Source organism: Lepidochelys olivacea (genome assembly GCF_965140295.1).
Source record: "Lepidochelys olivacea isolate rLepOli2 genome assembly, chromosome: 4".
NCBI classification, from domain to species: Eukaryota; Metazoa; Chordata; order Testudines; family Cheloniidae; genus Lepidochelys; species Lepidochelys olivacea.
This window is the reverse complement of record NC_140414.1, coordinates 16,631,780-16,651,261: the sequence shown is the minus strand read 5'-3', so window position 1 is coordinate 16,651,261 and position 19,482 is coordinate 16,631,780. Positions and strand designations below refer to the sequence as shown.

The 19,482-nt window shown below is 49.5% G+C and overlaps 1 protein-coding gene across 1 annotated transcript in view; it reads left to right on the top strand.

Annotated features, from left to right (window-relative positions):
* The first annotated feature begins 270 nt into the window (after nt 1-270).
* The window catches only part of LOC311520118 (prolow-density lipoprotein receptor-related protein 1-like), a 32,077-nt gene continuing 12,865 nt past the window's right edge, over nt 271-19,482 (top strand). The window contains exons 1-17 of the mRNA XM_084627358.1: nt 271-369; nt 1,727-1,840; nt 1,975-2,094; nt 2,995-3,120; nt 4,654-4,860; nt 5,359-5,527; nt 5,938-6,106; nt 9,235-9,460; nt 10,625-10,750; nt 11,635-11,859; nt 12,261-12,572; nt 13,597-13,809; nt 14,781-14,999; nt 16,150-16,365; nt 16,904-17,142; nt 17,909-18,038; nt 18,795-18,973. Of these exons, the coding sequence (XP_084483484.1) occupies nt 306-369; nt 1,727-1,840; nt 1,975-2,094; nt 2,995-3,120; nt 4,654-4,860; nt 5,359-5,527; nt 5,938-6,106; nt 9,235-9,460; nt 10,625-10,750; nt 11,635-11,859; nt 12,261-12,572; nt 13,597-13,809; nt 14,781-14,999; nt 16,150-16,365; nt 16,904-17,142; nt 17,909-18,038; nt 18,795-18,973 (3,054 nt within the window). The 5' untranslated portion in view covers nt 271-305. The remainder of the gene's footprint in view (nt 370-1,726; nt 1,841-1,974; nt 2,095-2,994; nt 3,121-4,653; nt 4,861-5,358; nt 5,528-5,937; nt 6,107-9,234; nt 9,461-10,624; nt 10,751-11,634; nt 11,860-12,260; nt 12,573-13,596; nt 13,810-14,780; nt 15,000-16,149; nt 16,366-16,903; nt 17,143-17,908; nt 18,039-18,794; nt 18,974-19,482) is intronic.

Below are 19,482 nucleotides of genomic sequence, written 5' to 3'. Positions count from 1 at the left end.
ACTTGGTACAGAACACTGGACAGATAGGAGATTTCAACAACTTCTGCCTTATCCAGTAAGCCACTAGTCCCTTTATACCTGACCAAACCAGAATTTAGTTGGTAAACTGCTGTTATGGTAACCTGTTGTCTCTTATGATAGTCTGTAGAGACAGAAAAGTTCCATGTTGGGGGAGTTCTCAATGTATTGATCCTTGGGAGATCTGTGACCTCCACAAAGATTGTGAAGATGGTTCAGATGAAGCAAACTGTCCCCAGAACCACTGTCTACCAGGACAATGGCAATGTAAGAACAAAGTGTGCATTATGGAGGACTGGAAGTGTAATGGCATCAACAACTGTGGAGATTCTTCAGATGAAGAAGTCTGTGGTATGTAACTGGTAATGGTATTTTTTTGACATGTACAAGAACAAGGTAATTGGCCAACCACATGGCCATCTCTAATTTACCTAAAATCCTGTGCTGAATCCACCTCTAGCCACTTAAACCTTAGTGGCAATAAAACTTCATCTTGCTGTGATGGGGTCAGAAGGGGAAACTAATGGGGTATATCTACACAGCATCTGAATTAATGGGAGTGAGCCCCCCATCATGGGCCAGTTAGCCTTAGGCTAGTATTCTAAAAATGTCTGTACAGACAGTACTTCAAGTGCAGCTTGGGCTGGAGCTCTTCCTCTGAAGCCATAGGGAAGGAGATGAATTTCAGAGCCCAAAACTGTCTGAACCCTGACTACCTAAGTGTAGCAACCCATGATGGGACACTTACTCCCACTAGCTCAAATGCTGTGTAGACCCACACCCATGGAGTTTGGGGAATTGGGGTGGGGGGGAGAATCCAACTAACACTATTCAAGTATCTTCCACCACTTTAATGAAACATTGCTAAGACTTGTACTGTCAGGCCTGGCTATTGCTTATGGCCAGTTTCTCTGGACAGCCTCTGAGATAACAGGTAATGATTAAGACTGTTATTACACATGTGCCCTAACAAGGTGCTCTGCTAAGTTAGTCCTCTAGAGCTAAAAAGAGATGAAACCACTAAAATAACTTAACCTGAAATGGAGGTGTCCAGACACTGAAGGGGACAACTCCATGTGGTGAATTTCCATAAACTAGCCTAGAAGGCCTTGTTCTCCATAGTCAAACTCTGGCTCTTACTCCATGTAGTAGGAATATGGAAGTAAGTTTAGACCTCAGACAGCTGAGGTGCATCTCCATACCCCACTCCATAATTATGGACCACATGGTAACTTTCTTCTGAAGCAGACAAAATCAGTCCTGATGAACTACGCTTGCCATATGCTGTAGCTGTATCCAGGTTAGCTCACATCCTAAGCAATCTACTCATTAATCTGAAATAAGAGTTGAACTTCTGACAGCCTGCTTTTCACAGCAATCCATTGTAATATCACACTGATCTAGCCTAGGAGTAAGCAGCAGGAGTAAACAATTGGAAATGTTTCATGCACATCTTGCTAAATCAGAGTAGTGAAAACAAATTTTAATTGAAAGTTCCCTCATGCATCTGGACTCCAGATACAAACTTCCACAGAGCCTTGGCATAGCCTCAGACAGGAAAATAGCTAGCATCAGAAACTAAAGTTCTTATCAACTTTAGTTCTGTCCAAGGAGTCTGTCAGACAACCTCTCTGAATGTTTGGCAACAATTACCTCTTGCAAGTGAGGGCAGTAGCAGAGCATCTCGTAACATGATATTTTCTCACAGCTCACTGTCCAGAAGGCATGATCCAGTGCGATGAGGGGAAATGCATCCTGGAATCTCTAATGTGCAACAAGGCAGAAGACTGTCTAGATGGGACTGACGAACGCAGTACTTGTGGTAATGTAATGGCTCGCTACATCTTTCTGCTGTAGAACTGCTCATAGACCATGAAGTGTCAGAAGTGTACCATACTGTGAGGAAGCCTCTGAACACAACTTCACATGTCAAGGCTTGTTCCCTTTTTTATGCAGGCAAAAATTGCTCTCTGAGCAATGGAGGCTGCATGGAGACATGTACTGACACCAGCTGGGGCGTGAGGTGTTCTTGTGGCGCTGGATGGGAGCTCCAGGCTGATGGACAGAACTGCACTGGTAGGGCACAGCTGTTTGACAGTCTCCTGAAGGGGCACGAGGGGAGTCTCCAAAAGCTACTTGAGAGAATGCTATTGTCAACCAGAGCAATCTGCAGATGTCAGGGCAGGGAGCTCTTTCCTTTCCCCACAGTGGGGAGTCTATGGCTGGTGGGATTCCAGTTGACCAGTAGTGAGTGTTTCCAGGGTTTTATGTAGTCTGGCCTCTGCAGGCAGCCAGTCATGGTCTGATACAGCTTTGGCTAAGAGCCATGACTCTTAACTCTGGCAGTAGAGGCTCATGCATTAAGATCCAGAGGTTCTAGGTTTCTTACCCATCCAGGGGTATTAGTGTTAATAGACCTCAGTAAAGGCCAGTATAGTGTCTTCACCTTAAGAGTGCTTGAGGCATACCCAGGCAAGGATTCAGTCCTGGAGAAGAGGGGAGAAACACAGCAGCCTACAAATCTTGTGCCTCTTGGAAAGGGCACAAGACACAATATGGTCACTAGTGCACCAGAGGACCATATGCCCATGAAGATGGGACCTGACTGGGGCTAAATTCCTGTAGTACTTCATTGCTGGCTGATATGACTGTATCTGCTGCTGTAAGCATGCTGGCTTGCTGCTGTGGGGAAACGTCTTGTCTGGCCACACCACAAACTTGCACACAAATGGTGGTGGCAGGCATTTTCCACCACTTGGAATGTAAGAGCAGGTACTAGAGAGCTCTCTTCTCTCTCTGCTTCAAGAGCAGCTTGGAACTGAGAGCTTTTTCTCAGACCTGAATTCCACAAACACTGTGGTAGCACTTGTTCCTAGTCAGCTTCTTGAATGGGCAACACGTGCAGACTGGCCTAGAAAGTTTACCTGAGTTACTGGCTGTTCAGTTTCATAACCTAGTGACCTTCTCCCCTTACAGATGTGGATGAATGTTCCCTTGTGTATAGTCCCTGTAGCCAGCTGTGTAAGAACACGCTTGGGTCTTTTACCTGTGACTGTGTAAAAGGGTACCAGCTCCACTCCGGCACCACCTGTGAAGTTGCTAGTAAGTAACACCTGATGACCACAGGTGGTGGGACTGGGCTCCTCCTATTGCCAGTTGGAAGCCAGGCTAACACATGAACAGTGTTTAGCTTTCCTACTGCTAGGAAGACTGCAGCAATGATTCTACTGCTTGGCTTGTCATAGTTGGTAACCCAGCTGTTTAGTTGATATTGCAAGTGGCAGCTATACCAAACTTACCTGGCTGCCCCCTCCCCAAGGTTATGGGGACTGGCAACTTCATAAACATGTCCATAAACTGCACTCTCCCAGCAAACCCTGTTTAGTGTGTGCACATTCCCCTTCTCTGGGGGACAGGCTGAAACTGGCCACCAGTCCTGAACAGGCCTTGGTATTAGCCTGACCACCCAGAGTGGGGAGACCCCAGCTAGATGAGGGGTAAGTCGTGAACTAGAGGGGGCCCATCAGTATGTAGACAAGGTCTCTGAGATCCTGGAGGGGCTGAGCACAACTGCCACTGTTAAATAGCAGTGCATGATTCTGTGTACAGAATCCAAGCAAGCCTCTGCCTGGTTTAGCAATGGAGAACAGTTCTAAGTCCTCTCCAAGTAAGATTAGAGCTAGAGGCCTTCTGATGCCAGAGGGGTTAAACTGTGTGTGCATTAGATTAGCAATATCTGGCTCCTAGAACCAGATGCTAATCCTGGTAATGGTGGCTAGGAAAACCTTCTGCAATCAAGGGAATGCCATGTAACCTGCTCTGACCTCCCCATGTACCTTTGGTGCAACAAGTGCCAGTTACCTGCAGCAATTCATCCAGAGGCAGCTGCATCCCAGTGAGGCTTGAATAAAGAGATCCTAGCAGCACTACATGGGGCCATGCAGAAGGCCCACTCCCACTAAGATTGGTGGGTGCAGGCAGCCAACTCATGGCAAGACTGCTCTGGAGTAGATCATTTCCAGTTACACGAGAACTGACCCCACTGCAAGGCGCAGCTGTGAGCACTAGTGCACCATTGCATCTAGAAGTCTAGTAGCAGGCTCTACAAATCACCAGCTCAGGCAGCTGCTCCAGCCCTTGGTATCCCCATACACATTGCTGCATTTTGGGGAGTGGGAGACTTTCTTTACAAGGGCTGCTAGACAGTACAAGGTGGTGTACCCTTGGCACAACTTATTGATCTTACCAGGAAGATCCTCTCCTAGCCCCCAGGAGCAGCACATTAAGGCATTGTCCTAGCTGGGATCCTCTCTCCTGCATAAGTGGTGCTGCCCTGTAGCCTCTGACTGCAGCTACTGCTCACCCCTGCCCATTCTCTGGCCTTTCTCCAGCTAGCTACCAGACTGCCTCTGGCTGCTCCTGCTCAGTCTGAGCCTGCTTCTCTGTGAACTCTAGGCTGTCCCCACCATTGGTGTACCAGGGGGCTGACAGAGCATCCCAGCTCCATGTTGGAATGGGCAGCACAGGACCCCCTCCACAGGCCTGCCTTTCCCTCCAGCTTAGCAGGGGTGGAGGGAAGGTGGTCATGAGCCTGCTGGCTCAGTAACAAGCATATAACCTCTATTTTCATTGCAGACAATGCTACGCAAATCTTGCTAGCAACTGGCCCTGACCTTGTTCTTCTCGATGTGAGAACCCATACCCATCGGAGCCTCATCTCCACAAATGCCACACCTGGAGCAATTGCTTATGATCTGCTGAGGGAAGCTTATTACTGGGTGGATGAAGGCAAAAGTCTGCATGCCTATATGCCTGGGAAGGGCAACATGTTACTCTACCCAGGTAAATGCCCCTGCAATAAGGCACTCTGTTATGGGCTTCAAGGTTGAATAGATCACAGTACCACTTTCTCTCCGAGACTAGAACGCAGTAAACGCTCTCCTTTGCCCTGAGAGCTGAAGGTAGCAATGAGCCTTGATGTCTGTGTACAGTGCTTCACCCAGCAGGAGGGCTGGGAAAGTCTCAACAGGTCACAGCTCTGTCTATACAGAGGGCAGCTTCATCACATCTGTCCTACAAGTCTGATGTGCACAACAGAACTTGGCTTTGAGTACAAGATGCCTCATCCCAAAAGACAGCTAGTCAGTAACAATGGGGTGGCCTCTGCTAGCAGGGACTATGCTGTCCTTAGTCATGTACAAACAAGCCTCATCCCTCCCCTGCATCTAATCCAAAGGAACTCTCCTCTGGGGCACTGATTTCATGGGGTTAGTAGCTGCCTCTGGGGCACAGAGGATTAGGGAGCGGGGACTTCATAGCTAACAATCCTTTGTCTCTTAGATGTCCGTGGTGTGAACAGCATATCTGTAGACTGGTTCACAGGGCAGGTGTACTGGGCCAGCAGCCACCCCCAGACAATCTGTGCTGGTCTAAGTGATGGCCGGGGATACATAAAGGTGCTAGAGAAGAACTTGGTCCCTGAGCAGCTGACTGTGTATCCAGCAAAAAGGTGAGAACCAGATGTGGGCAAGAACCACTCTAAAGCAGTCTGGATTGGCCTGCTTTAGCCTCTAAGCTTCCATCTTGGGTGCTTTAGTCTTCCTCTAAGACTGTTAGAAACCATGAGTGCACAAGTCACTAGAAGTCCCACTACTAACTAGTAAGAGCACTGGTGAGCACTTGTTCGCATCATGCCAACAGAACAGCTGTAAGCACCAGTCTAAAGCAGTGTCAAGGGCACTTGGAGTGTGAGCCATCTCCTTGATAAGGGAACAAGCCTAGAGCTCTGGGATATCCATCTACCTGCATGGCTCTCACCCTAGAGCAGCCTGAGTATGCATCATGATTACCTCTGCAAGCAAATATCTTCTAGCAAGCCAGAACACAATACTGAGCATTGTCCTGTAACCTTCCTCGCAGGTACATGTACTGGGTGAATCACGGTGAGAAGGGCAGGACCATGATTGAGGCAGCAGGAATGGATGGCTCTGACAGACAAGTGCTTGCTGTTGTCCCCATGGAAGAACCTTTGGGACTGACTCTGGATTCCATAACTGGCAGACTGTACTGGATCAGCGAGTATAAGGAGGTACAGGGAGATCTCTAGCTCTCGTTTTCAATAACTGATTGGACCAGCTTCATAAATAGCTGGCTGTCCCAAGGAGTTTAACCCTGGCAGGTCACTAAAATACTACTGACTTCTGGGCCTTGCTTTCTCTGGGGAAAGGAGCCTGAAGATAAGTTACTACTTGATGAAATTTCTAAACCTTGTTTTAAGCCACTCTGCCAGGGTGTGACATTCCCCAGGATTGTCAGGATTGCAGGGTCCCTTTCAGATCTCCTGCCTGGGATGCCTTTTACACTGCTCAGCTGGTGAGCCGCAACCCCTCCAGTGTCTGATCATACACAGCCTTCAGCATGCAAATGTACTCCTAGCCAAATAAGTGCTCTGACAAGTCACTCCCAAATTACATACAGGGTGACACCGACATATGCCCAGTCCCAGCCTGGCTTCCCCAAAATGTACCCTTGTGCTGGTCAGGACCCTGGACAGTGCACCCTCCCGTCCAACCATGCATGGTGCGGCACCAGACTTGCCAGCCCCAGTGGAGATTCTGAAACCCTTTTGAAACACACTGGTTTCAATGAAATCTGTTGCTCCAGTTCAACTGGTTTTGAGGTGATTGCAAGTGTAAATCCAGATTCATTACAAACACAGCAAGATGACAAAAGCAAGCTAATCGTAATTTATGGAAGGGACCTTGAGACATCATCTAGCCTTGCCAGGAGGGCAGGGGACAGGACTAAAGTATCCTCTAGGCCATCCCTGACCGTGTTTGGAGGCTTTTTAAGAGCAGGTTAGACAATGATGGAGGTTGTGGAATCTCCCTAGGCAATTTATTCCAGCACTTAACCCAAGGGTGGCCAACCTGCATGGGAGAAGGAGGCAGAATTTACCAATGTACATTGCCAAAGAGCCACAGTAATAATCAGCAGCTCCCCCTGGCTCCCAGCACCTCCTGCCCACCAGCTGCCCTGCTGATCAGCACCTCCCGCTCCGCCCCTGTGCCTCCCAATCAGCTGTTTCCAGATGTGCAGGAGGCTCAGAGGAGAGGGGGAGGAACAAGGGCACAGCAGGCCCAGGGGAAGGGGTGGAGCGGGGGCAGGGCCATGCGGCACAGCCAGGGGGTGAGCCGTGAGCGCCCCCCACCCCGGCACATTGGGAAGTTGGCACCTGTAGCTCTAGCCCCAGTCTGGCTAGACAAGGAGCCGCATCTTAACCTCTGAAGAGCCCCATGTGGCTCTGGAGCCCCAGGCTGGTCACCCCTGGCTTAACCACTCTGACACACAGGTCTCTCCCCCCTCCAATGCCCAACCTAAAGCTCCCTGGCTGCAATTTAAGCCCATTGCTGCTTGTCCTATCCTCAAAGGTTAAGGAGAATATTTTTCCTCCCTCCCTCCTTCTTGTAACAACCTTTTATGTACTTTGAAAACTGTCATGTCCCTTCTCAGTCACTTTTTTTTCCTAGACCTTTAATCTTTTTGTGTTGCTCTTTGGATTGTCTCCATTTTTCCTGAATTGTGATGCCCAGAACTGGACACCTCACTCCAGATGAGGCCCGATCAGCACAGAGCAGAATTACTGCTCGTGTCTTGCTTACAACACTCCTACTAATACAGCCCGAATGATGTTCATGGCTTTTTTGCAACAGTGTTACACTTGACTCATATTTAGCTTGACCCACTATGACCCCCAGATCCCTTTCTGCAGTACTCCTTCCTAGGCAGTCCTTTCCATTTCGTATGTATGCAACTGATTGTTCCTTCCTAAGTGGAGTACTTTACATTTGTCCTATTGAATTTCATGCAATTTATTTTAGACTATTTCTCCAGTTTATCCAGATCCCTAAATGAACTTAAAAGCAAAATGTCTCAGGCTGCCTCCCTTTCCAGCCTAGGATGGCTACTCCCTTTGCTCAGTTCTGAGCTCACTGCTCTCATGAGCAGAGATGGAAGGAGACTCTTTGATTGCCCCTCTCTTCCCCTTTAAGTCCACTTGTGCTAGAAACATCCTTGCTGAGTCATGGTGACTGTCCCATGTGGGCACAAGGTTTGAGACTGTTCCTGCAATGTAAATTTCTTCCCCCTACTGGTGAATGGACCATTAAGTAGGTAATGGCTCTTTAGCACCTTGCTGGCATGCCAGCAAGCCTCTGCCAAAATGGTGTGTAGGCATTACCCAGAATTAGTGTATTTCAGGAACAATCCTATAGCAAATTTTCATAACTTTACATGCAGTTAGACACTTCCACAGGATCAGCAGATTGGGGTTTCGAATGATACATTTTGTACAAAGTGTGCCTTGTGAGGTATCCTAACATATACAAATGGTGGACATAGGGGTGAAGTAGCATGAGCCTTCCTATTAAATAGGAGTACCTGGGATCAGGCATGCAAGGCTAGTTTAAACTGTCTACTAAAAGACGTCTGCAGTAAAGGGGTGGTTAAGGGCAAGAAAGATCACTCCTCCTTCCCTTCTACATTATACAGACACCATTCTAACTCGTAATAGCTCTGAAGGCCTTGTACTCTCAGGGCCATCCTTCCCTGTATGCAGCTGCATGGGACACCAAATTTCCTGGTGACCTGCATGCTGCTCCAGCTCTTCCCCAGGGCCCCAGCCCTGCCCCACTCCTCTGAGCTCTGCAGCAGGGCTGGGGCTGCACTCGCCAGCAGTGGGAAGTGCAGCAACCCAGCCACAGCTGCACTGCTGGTAAGTGCTGCGGGGGTGGTTCCCCCCCCACAGAGGCCTGGGGCCCCACACTGCCCCAGGGGGGCTGCATAGGGCCCTAGAACAGCTAGGGATGGCCCTGTGTACTCTGCTCTACAAATAGCGTCTCTTCCAAGGTAACTAGCTCACTGGACACTTGCAAACTCTCCCAGCAAGAGACCAGGTGTGATTGTGTCTCTGCAGGATTGCTAGATCTCGCATGAACTAGAGCAGCCTGCAGATCTGAGGTTCAAAACTTCTGGGCAAAACTAAACTGTCCATGGAGCTTGCTACAAACACTAGTGAAAAGAGATGCCACAACTTCCTCCTGTTCAGACAATATAAATGTGCTTTATAGAGTAACGACTGCATCACTGAATACTGGTCATCCTGGAGAGCTGTTGTGGTACCCCAATACTGACTTCTCAATCAACCTGTCTTTTCAGTCCATAGAAACCATAAAAGTGGATGGCAGTGGGCGATATTCCTTTCCAGAGATCTTACTGAAAGATCAGGACCCTTTGGGACTCATGGTGTTTGAGAACTGGTTCTTCTGGGCAGACCAAGAAAAACTCCTCTCTGCTTCCCGCAGCTCACCAGGGGAGACAGTGGTGCTGGTGAACACCTCCATCTCTGCATTCACTGTGCTGCATGAACTCCAACAGCCTCCAAGTAAGTTTGAGCAGACTGCTTTCCCCCACAACTGTGGTGTGTGTGTGTGGGGGGGGGGGGCAGGGCGGTGTGTGGAATCCAGCTATGCTGCAGCAACTTGGTCACAATGCTGCTAGCTTCACCAGTTCTACAGCAATGAGAGCCTGGCACCTAGTACCCATCATGGTAACCTGCTGAGTGGCAAACACTACTTCAATTCAGCTCCCTGCTCTAACAGAGTAGCTCCCATATGGTGACCCTCAGTGCAGGAAGTGACAAAGCTTTAACTAGTCACTCCAGTCCTGTTGCTCCCCTGTTAATGGAAAGGGTTCCTTTTCCCCAAAAGATCAACTAGGCATTGGGCAGCTTCAGATGAGGTATGAAGACCATTCTGATCTGACTACTCAGTAAATCACTGGTCTGTCAATGACCCCAAACCCTTCTAGTGGGGTGGGGCTTACAGGGCATGGGAAGGCCATGCCTGTGCAGGGGGCCTCCCTGGCCTGAGTAGGGATACCACAAGTGCTCTGTGCAGGGCCTTCTCCTAGCTCCTGGCAAAGAAGGCAGGTCAGGGACATGGGCAGACTCTGCTACACCTATTCTGACTCCTGGTGGGAGTTGGAGGAGGATGCTCGGAGATGTACTTGCTGCAGGTGGGGCCCCAAGGGGTCCACTGTAAAGCCTCCCATGAGGCCCTGGAGCAGCCTCTGAGCTGCTCCAAACTTGCACAGACACAACACGGGGAGCCCACTTTGAACCCCTTTGCACCCTGTCCCTGCCCCAAGAGCAAGAATGGGGCCCACCTGAGAACTGGGGCCCAAAGACTCACTGGCCATCCTCCAGACACCAGTTCAAATCTTCAAAGCTTGACAGAAGTTCTTGCTAGGCCAAGGTGGCTAGGAGGTCTGCATGCTTCAGCAGTGCAGCTGAGAAGGCAGCAGGGTTTGGCTGGCTGTAGCTGACAGCCTGAGTGGCCAAGAGGAAACATTCGTGGGCTTCTGGGCTGGCCAGTGAAGCACTGCTCCAAGACAGGCTGTCAGTAGCTGGAACAAGAAGGTCCCAAGACTCTCTAGTAGGTTTCCTCTATCATAGGAGTCCAGAGAATAATCCACAGCCAGTGACTCTAGGCAAATCTGTCCATCTTAATATTGTCAGTAATCTAATACCAACTGCCTTGCTCTCTAGGGAACACAACTGCATGTGCTCCAGGACTGTGTAGTCACATCTGCCTGTTGTCACCTGTCCATCCAAAGGGCTATAAGTGTGCTTGTCCAGAAGGTACTCACCTTCTGCCTTCTGGCAAGTGTGCAGGTAGGCTTGTGGCTCTAAACATGGAAGTTCTTATAAATTTTTTTAACTCAGCAGCTGCCTTGGGAGGCCATCAGACTAGCAATGCACTACATGCATGGTGTCATCCACAGGACCCAGCTCTCCCATCCCAACACTGGCCACCACCTGGCCAGTCAGTGCTCCAAGCTGAGTGGCCTAGTCAGGCACAGTATGACTGGCCTGAGTGCCACTGACCTCTCTAAAGGGGAGAGGATGCTCCAGCATGGGGTGAAGGGCATGAACCTCTGAGAGGGAGCTGTAGGGCACAGAGCTCTTACATCTGACCCCTCTGGCAACTCCCCCAGCTGCTGCCAAGGGACTGGGCAGTAGCCATAACTAGGATGGTGTTGGATCATCCATGTCGAGCTAGGAGACTAGAGCCATGTCTCCAGGTTGTGATCTGGCTAGGATCCATGCCTGGCCACCTGGAGTATAAGCTGCTGTGACCACCCCACATAGACCACTTAAACGTAAACCCCTCTGGCAACTGAGGCTAATACAGAATAGTGCTGTGCACTCAAGTGCCTCTCTCCTAGAGGAGCTCCTGCTGCACTGGCTCGCTTATGGCTTTCAGCTGAAGTCTTTGCCCTAGATAGCTTGGAACTCCAACACCTCACCCAGCTGCAGTTGGCAAAGTGGGGGGGTCCCCTGTGCTTTAGAAGGGAGCATTCTTCAGGAGATCATCTTGGTTCCAAAGAAACCAAACCTGATCATCTCTCTAGGAGGGGCTGAGTTTCATCACCCTGATCAAGAGACTGCAGATAGCTTGTATCTGGATGGGGTTAGGATATTCAGCTTCATCTAATAGGCTAGCATCGTTTCACTCGTGCATGGCAATCTAACCCTGGCACCAACCTGTTCCCCAGAGCTGACCTTCCTGTATTCAACTGACAAAATGATCCACTTACTACAAGTGGACCCAAAGGGTTTGGCTCTAAAGAGCACCCTGGTGCTGGAGTGGCCACATAGCATCCACCTGCAGGATGTCGACTGGAAAAGACACTTCCTCTACTGGACAGATGATGAAGGGGACCTGATGCGCTTCAGTAAGCACCTTCGAAGGAAAGAAGCCATCCAAACTGGGCTGCCAGGTGAGATGCTGAATCTGAACATGCACTTTACAAATGGTACAACAAACCAGACCAATGTCCCATGCCTAACTACCTTCAGTTTCTGGCTTTTAACAGAATATTCCTGTGGCTTTTTAGCCATTCCTTTCTACCAATTCACCCAAACCTTGGAAGTGCCAAACCCCCTGGACCTGGCTTCCCCACTGCAGGAGAGATGGCCTCTCAACTGCCATTCCCTTCTGGCAAGGGGAAACCAGGCCCTGACTTTAGGGGACCAATACAGAACCTTGTTCCCCCTCCCACTCCTTGAGGGGAAGAGGAGGAGGCCTGGGGGAAGCTAAGACTAGTCTCTGCAGCCCCAGCCACATAGTCTAAATGTGCCTCTAAGTTGCTGGTCACTGAAATGATATTTCTTCCTGCAGTTTGCTCAGCTGCTGTTGATCTACCATCCGGTGACATCTATTGGCTGACATGTGACAGAACTGACATCCGAGTTACCCGATTCATTGGCATGGCAACCAGTGTGCTCTACCGTTCCAAGAGCATCATCACACACCAGTTTCTAGACTGGCAGAGAGCAACCCTCTATTGGCTTGAGAATGGGAAACCCCTCCAGCAGATGAACCTGGCTGGAGGTGATGTGCATGATGCCTGGAATGAAACCTGGTCAGGAGACATTGCAATCACTCTGGACACTCAAGCCTTCAGCATCCTCTGGAGTTCAAAAGACCTGGGTAAGAGCTGAATTTAGACTAGTGGTCTAAAAATGGTATTGAAACTGACATAGCAAGGCTGATGGCTTAGACTCATGATCTTGACCCTTAACAGTGAACATTTACCAAGGGGCTCAACTCTGTAGTGGGGGGGGGGGGGGAACACAGTAAGATTCCTAAACTGTTTTACCTTAACAGCAACCTTGGCTCAAAGATCACTAGCAGTAAGCACCTGTGCTGACACCCCAATGGCTAGCCCAGGCCAGTAAGTGCCACTCTTGTACAGAAGCTTGCAAGGGTAGCATTGGTTTGTCTAGACGCCCTGAGGTTAGCAGCCGGAGACATGCTGCACGAGGCAAAGACCTTATCTTGGTCTGCAGGCAGCAGCACAGAGGGTCTGGGGTGTTACCTAAAGAGCCCTCTTCCCTAACTTCTAGTGAAGGACCAGCTTTGATTCCCATCAGCTATGCTGGATAGGTGAAGTCCCCTAATGCTACAAGGTTTTTTCTGCTATCTGCCCCCTGCAAAATGGCTAGGACTGTCTTAGGAAGCCATTGGCTGCTAATGAAGAAAGTTTGGAGAACTTGATCCACTGGCAGATGAGGCCTCTAAATATCTGCTGAAGGCTCAAACCCACTCAGTGACCATTCCATGTCCAGAACATGGGGATATCTTACTTCAGTCCCATTAGATGTGCAGGGTTGTCTGGTAGATAAAATACCAGGACACCATAGCCTATAAAGGCATCTTGCAGCCTCATGTATAAGGAACCTGCTAGTTTGCCTTTCCTGAATCCCAAGGGGCACTCAATCTACCTCCACTGTCTCCCAGTAGCTAAACATTTAGTGCTCCATTCCTTAAGCAGCAGGAAGGAAGCAACAGTTATGGAGCAGCACCTACTGGAGTGCTGGCAACCACTAAACATACCAAGCAAATGGCTTTAAAACAATACATGGGGTCCCTTGGGTGCACATGCCTGACAGGCACTAGCCTAATGGGCAGTCTCCTGTCTACAAGGACAGTCTAGCACTGATCTGTCATGCAGGCCTGCAGGTTCTGAGCCTTGCCAAGCATCAGAAAGATACTCTGAAGACCAGCTGGATGTATGGGATAGCCGCTGCCTATGAACCCTACCTGGTGTCTGTCAACAAGACCTCTCTCCTGCTGTGGGACAGAAGAACAATGGAGCCTGTTACCATTGTGGAAGAAGCCAATATACAGAAAGTAGTACCATTCTTGGCCATGCAACTGGAGACAGGTAAGCTTTTGCATGGCTCCTGGAATGAATAGATTCAACTAGCCTGTACCTGCTGCATTACTGGCTGTGGTTACTGCTGGCAGAGCAGTCCCAGACCCTCAAGCAGAACTTTCCAGCACTGAAGCATCTTAGCTACTGAAAGCTGGCTGGGTATTGGGGGGGGGGGGGGGTTTCCCCTGGGATCTGTCTGATCCTCAGCTACCAGAGCAGCCCTTGTAAGATCACTCTTGCTGGCATAACTTGGAGAAGCTTTAAGTGACAGGGTAACTTGGAGCCATCAGTGAAACATGTCTCTCACAGGCTAGAGACCTGGCTCTAGCCAAGCACTGACTTGCTGGGAAGCTGAGGAAATAACTTTTTGCTGCTTGTGAAAGCAGACTAAACACCTGGTCTTCCTGTCAGACTAGCTCCCTGCTCCACTTGGTTTCTTAACAGCATGGTCTGGTACAGGAAACAGTCCCCTCCGGACTCAGTGTTAGTCATCCAGGCTCTTGCTAGTTAAATCTGAGCCTGATAATGAGGTGTAAAAGTACCATGACTAGAGCATCCAGTACCTGGGCTCCAGATCCAGCTGGTTAGGAGTGCCACTACCCCTCACTCAAACACTATGGGCTGGTCTCTGCCTTAGAGCATGGAGTGCTGTAGGTCGACTTAGTGCACAGCAAGCTGGGGCCTGTCTATGCCGCAGACCCTGCTGCAGTGCCCTTCGCCTGCTGCTGCCATACAGCTACGCTTGGCTCTTGAAAGAAGCACGTGCTCCATCTGCTGACTCACGAGCAGCATGGCATGGTGGGTGAGGTTCCCTGGACCAAACAGTCTTACAGGGCTGAGAGCTCAAGTCCTTCATACCAACTCTTGTGGCCCACAAGAGCAGACAGTCCTGGGGGTGGTATTTGGTCTGCAGGGGAAACAAAGCACAGCATGGTTCCCTTGCTGAGCTGGGTCCCAGCTAACCTGAAGACGCTCTCTAGTTCCAGAGCCAGTGACTCTTCCACAGCCCGCAGCCAGAACCACAGGTCTCCCAGTGGTTACGGAGACAACAGCAATGCCACCTCTGTCTTGTCCCCGCACCTGGATACCTTGCAGAGATGGGTCAGAGTGCATTGCCCACGAGTACCTGTGTGATGGGGAGAGAGACTGTAAGGACGGCTCTGATGAAGAAGACTGTTCTCAGTTGTGTGACACTCCAGGTACACTGTTTGCATGGGCTCAAACATAGCAGCATCACTAACCATTGAGTGACAGGCAAAGGACAAGGTGGTGTCCATTAGCCACAACCTCTGCTTATTCCATATTAAAGACTTGGAGGTGTGTGCAGCACCAACAGACCCCAGGCAGCAGCAGGTAGGATCAACCCTGGGACCTCTGGAGCTTGGTGCATGAGCTAAAAGCCAACTGGCTCTTAGCTAAGGCTGTAGAGCAGACTCATTTGATCTCTCGCTAAGTGGTCTCTGCCACTAGATGGGACAGAACCCCACACCCAGGACAGGTGGGTTACATCTAAACATGGGCTGTCCTCTGCTGCAGGAAGGCCAAGCTCCCATCAGAGGCACAAACAAAACTTCCTTGCCTATTATCCTAAAATCAGCTTCCTACTTCCAGTGTCAGATGTCAAGGAAAACCTTGGTCAAAACACTGATACTCCTGCACTACAGTTAGTAACTTACAGAAAGGGGCTCTGAAGTCCCCCATCTGATTTTAGACCTGCAGACTTAGCCTGAGCTCTGAAATAGAGCTGGTTTTGTCTTGATCACAAGTGACTGCATGTATCAGTGAGGGCATACTGTTGTCTTTAGTGACACTTTAACCTCCCCTGAGCACTGCATCCCCTTCCAAAAAGAGCTGTGGACTTCAGTAACACTAAAGTGGGCAGTATTGTAGCCCTGCTGGTCCCAGGATACTAGAGGGGTGGGGTGAGGCTTTGTCTTTCACTGGACCAACCTCACTCCTGCACTAAAGGGAGCAGACATCCTGGTCAACACATGTGGCAGAGCAGGTGAGAGTTGGCCATGATCTCCATCCATCTAGGTGTGCAGATCTCTTCCATGACCCAGAATCAGGCAGGCAGAGACTCAAGGACTGCCTTCCTGTGTAAGGAGAGAAATGCCTAGTGGTTATAATTCACCCCCCCCAAAAAAAAACTGTATCTGGAACTTGTGGGAAGCAACCTTCAGCTTTGTCACCGCTACCTGCATCACTTGGTCTATACGCAAGTGAGATTAGGTGCCCCGCTCATGTAGAATCCTTCAGTGCATAGCAAAGGACTAGCCATTGCAAAGTCATACTGAGTGACGGGGAGCCTACATGCATGGTCGGCTAATGCTGTGCCCTTCCTCCCAGGAGCCTTTAAATGTCTGAGTGGGAACAAGTGTATTGAGGAGAAACATCACTGTGATGGCGTGCAGCAATGTCCAGATGGCTCAGATGAGCTCAGCTGCTGGAAGCCAACCCAAGACTGTGCTCTACGCTGCGACAGCAACATGCGCTGCATCCCAGAGAGCTGGCTATGCGATGGCAACCCAGACTGCCTTGACAAAGCAGATGAGCAGGGCTGCGGTAAGACCAGCAGAGATGCATTTGGGTTTCCTTGGCTCGCGACATAATTCCCTTACACCAGGTACTGAGGAGGATGATTAGGGCTGGTTTGTACCTCTGAGCAGCATGTTACAGGAATACACCATCTAGAAAAGCATAGAAACCCCACAGTCCCTTTACCAGGTATGACACATCTCTAAAGTGAGCCAAGACAATGGTGTCTGAGATTGGTAGTGGAGACCCAAGAGACAAACAGGGCTTCTCAAGGCAGCCAGTGTGGGTGCTGGGAACAGGATTCCACCCCCACCCCTCAGTCTTCAGCTGGAGTGGAGTATGTAGCTGCTTCCATGCAGAACATGGCATTAGTACTCATGCTGTCCTAATAGCAGTAGTCTTCATTAGCCTTCTAGGCTGCCCCACCATGGGCTTCCCTAAACTTAATTTCTGTTACGTAGCTGATGTCTCTGCCTATTCTAGTATACTCTGAAAGTACTAGTGCATCCTCCCTATATACTCTGGGGAAGCCAGCTCAGCTAGACTAAACTACTCTGGTTTGCAGTTCACGAAGAGTGCAGCAAATCCGAATTCCAGTGCAAGAGTGGCCAATGCATCTCTTACTCCATGCGCTGTGATGGGGACAATGACTGCAAGGACCGCTCTGATGAGGAGGACTGTGCAGTCCCCAAGCCACTGCTGTGCCACCTGGGGGAGGTGAAGTGCCCCAGAAGTGGGGAGTGTGTGCTGAAGGACTGGCTCTGTGACGAGGATATAGACTGCAAGGATGGAACTGATGAGCAGGTATTGGAAATAAAGACTACTACATAATTTACCAGGGGCTTGGATGGGGAATGCAAACTTCTAGCACTGCACGCTCCCAGAACTGGGGTCCTCTCCTTTGAGTTCAGACCTGCTGATAGACTAGCTGCCAATAACACTTAAGGGATGAGGGAGATCTGAGAGGTTGAACATTTTCTTCTAAAGCAGTTTGTCCTGGTCCTTCAAGCACTGAAGGATGAGCTGAATAAGTTATAACCCAGAGCATCGGACATACTAAAGTAGAGCATGACCTTCTGTAGTCCAGTATCTGGGGCCGATGTTTTTGCCCAAAGCATGAGATTGGGGGAGGCAGGGGACTTTCTTCATAGTCTAAAACCCTGGCAAAATCTAGCAAGAAATGGCTCATCTTCTGCCAGATGTTGCGGAACACTCTGACCCTTTACTAACTTTCTCTAAACAGTGAGCAAGCTTAAATAGGGCCTCCAAAAAAAGCCCTGCTAACTGCTGCCCTAGATCCTAATGTTCCTGTTTCTTTAGGAATTCTCTTCCTGGGGACCATAAGCTCCTAATTCAGTCCTCTGAATAGCTGAAAAGTCCTTAAGCTAGGACTCTTGGCCCTTAATGTGTGGGGATGACCCTGTGGGAGGGAGGGGTGGAAAAGGCATCTGGGGAACCACCCCTATCCTGGCATGGTTAAGATATGATACACTCCAGACCAGCAAGGGTTACAAAGCTATGACTGTCCCTAGGGGGCCTCTACAGAACACTGTGTGTGATTAATCTGCAGGACTGTGAGCGTGAGAAACTCCAGTGCAGCACAATGCAGTGGTCCTGCAGCAGTGGAGACCAGTGTGTTCCAGATGTCTGGCGCTGTGATGGGGAGCAAGACTGCAGAGATAGCAGTGATGAAACTGGATGTAAGGCAGCTTTTAAAACTTCTTCTACAGTGGAAGAGACACTACCACCAGAGCTGTTGCTTTGACAGATGCTCTTTAGACTTGGAGAGCTTCCATGTCTGGGTCTTAGCTCACTTATCTTGTGAGACTTCTGGCTGCATTTAAATACTAATGTTCCCCCTTCCTCTACCTGCCTTGCCTGTTACAGCAGGGACCAATCCAAAGGACAGTAGGAAAGTTCATTAAAATTCAAGTGAAAACAACCAGAAACAGTACAGCCTTGAACTATTGTACAAAATTAACAATGCTAAAATGTAAATGGTGCAAATAACAAGATTTGGCTTTCAAAACTACTTGATCTCTACAACACCAGGCCAAATTGGTATCCTCACCTCAGGGTCTCATGTTCCCCTCAGTCTAATCTGTGACCACAGGCAGCAGAGTTTGGCCCATGACTAAATGGAGAGTATTTCTAGGATTGTAACACTTCAGACACTTTAAACATTAGGCCAGTAGTACATCTACAAATTGATGTAACATATACCAGGTACTGGCAAACAACCTACTGTTCTGTAGGCCTCTAACTACTGAGCCATTTAATCCATTTTTAAGATAGATGTCATCCTCTTGACCTGTCACAGGATGACCAGTTTTAAGCCTCCATTTAACCTAAGCTCTTGTGATGTGCTCCTCAGTGTAGTATGGGGCAGCAAGCTCTGCATCAACACACCCCATCTGTCCTATGGTGGTGGCCAATAAAAGCCCATGTCTCTTCAGGTGAGCTGAAGAAGTGCCAGAGTCATGAATTCCAGTGTGGGACTCATGAATGTCTCAACTACACCCTGGTCTGTAATGGCAAGAAGGACTGTACAGATGGGTCGGATGAAGGTGGAAAGTGTCTGTCTCCATGTGAGAGACCCTGTTCTCAGATCTGCTACCAGTCACCTAATGGACCTGTGAGTAAAGGGAACTCTAAGGAATTCCTATTGCCTAGTTTTGGTACAGGGAGCCTCCAGCAGGGTCTGAACAAACTAACCCTCCTTGGCTCTGCCATTGGCAGGAGGGGGATGGGAGACCTAATCTTGGTGGTCATTCTCCAGCAAGCCCACATCTCTCTCATGGAGTGTGGCTGCAGCCAATCTGTCTTGTATCCTCCTTCTGGTTGGCCACACCTTGACACCCAGTCACCTGACATTCTCCTCCCCATGAGCAGAATGCCTTGCCTCTCCAAGTACTGAACCACCTAGATGTCCATGTAACCGTATTGCTGGGAGTCAGTGTCCAGCCCAGGCTAAACATGCATTTGAAAGTCTAAGACCACACTGAGACTTGGGTATTTCTGTTCCTCTGTTATACCAGCAAGCCCCAGTGTGGGGAACCCCCAGCAGGTGTAGCTGGCAAATCTGGCTCCTGCACCTTGTTGAGCAGGGAGGCTGGCCAGAGTGTACTGTGCTCCAGACCCCAG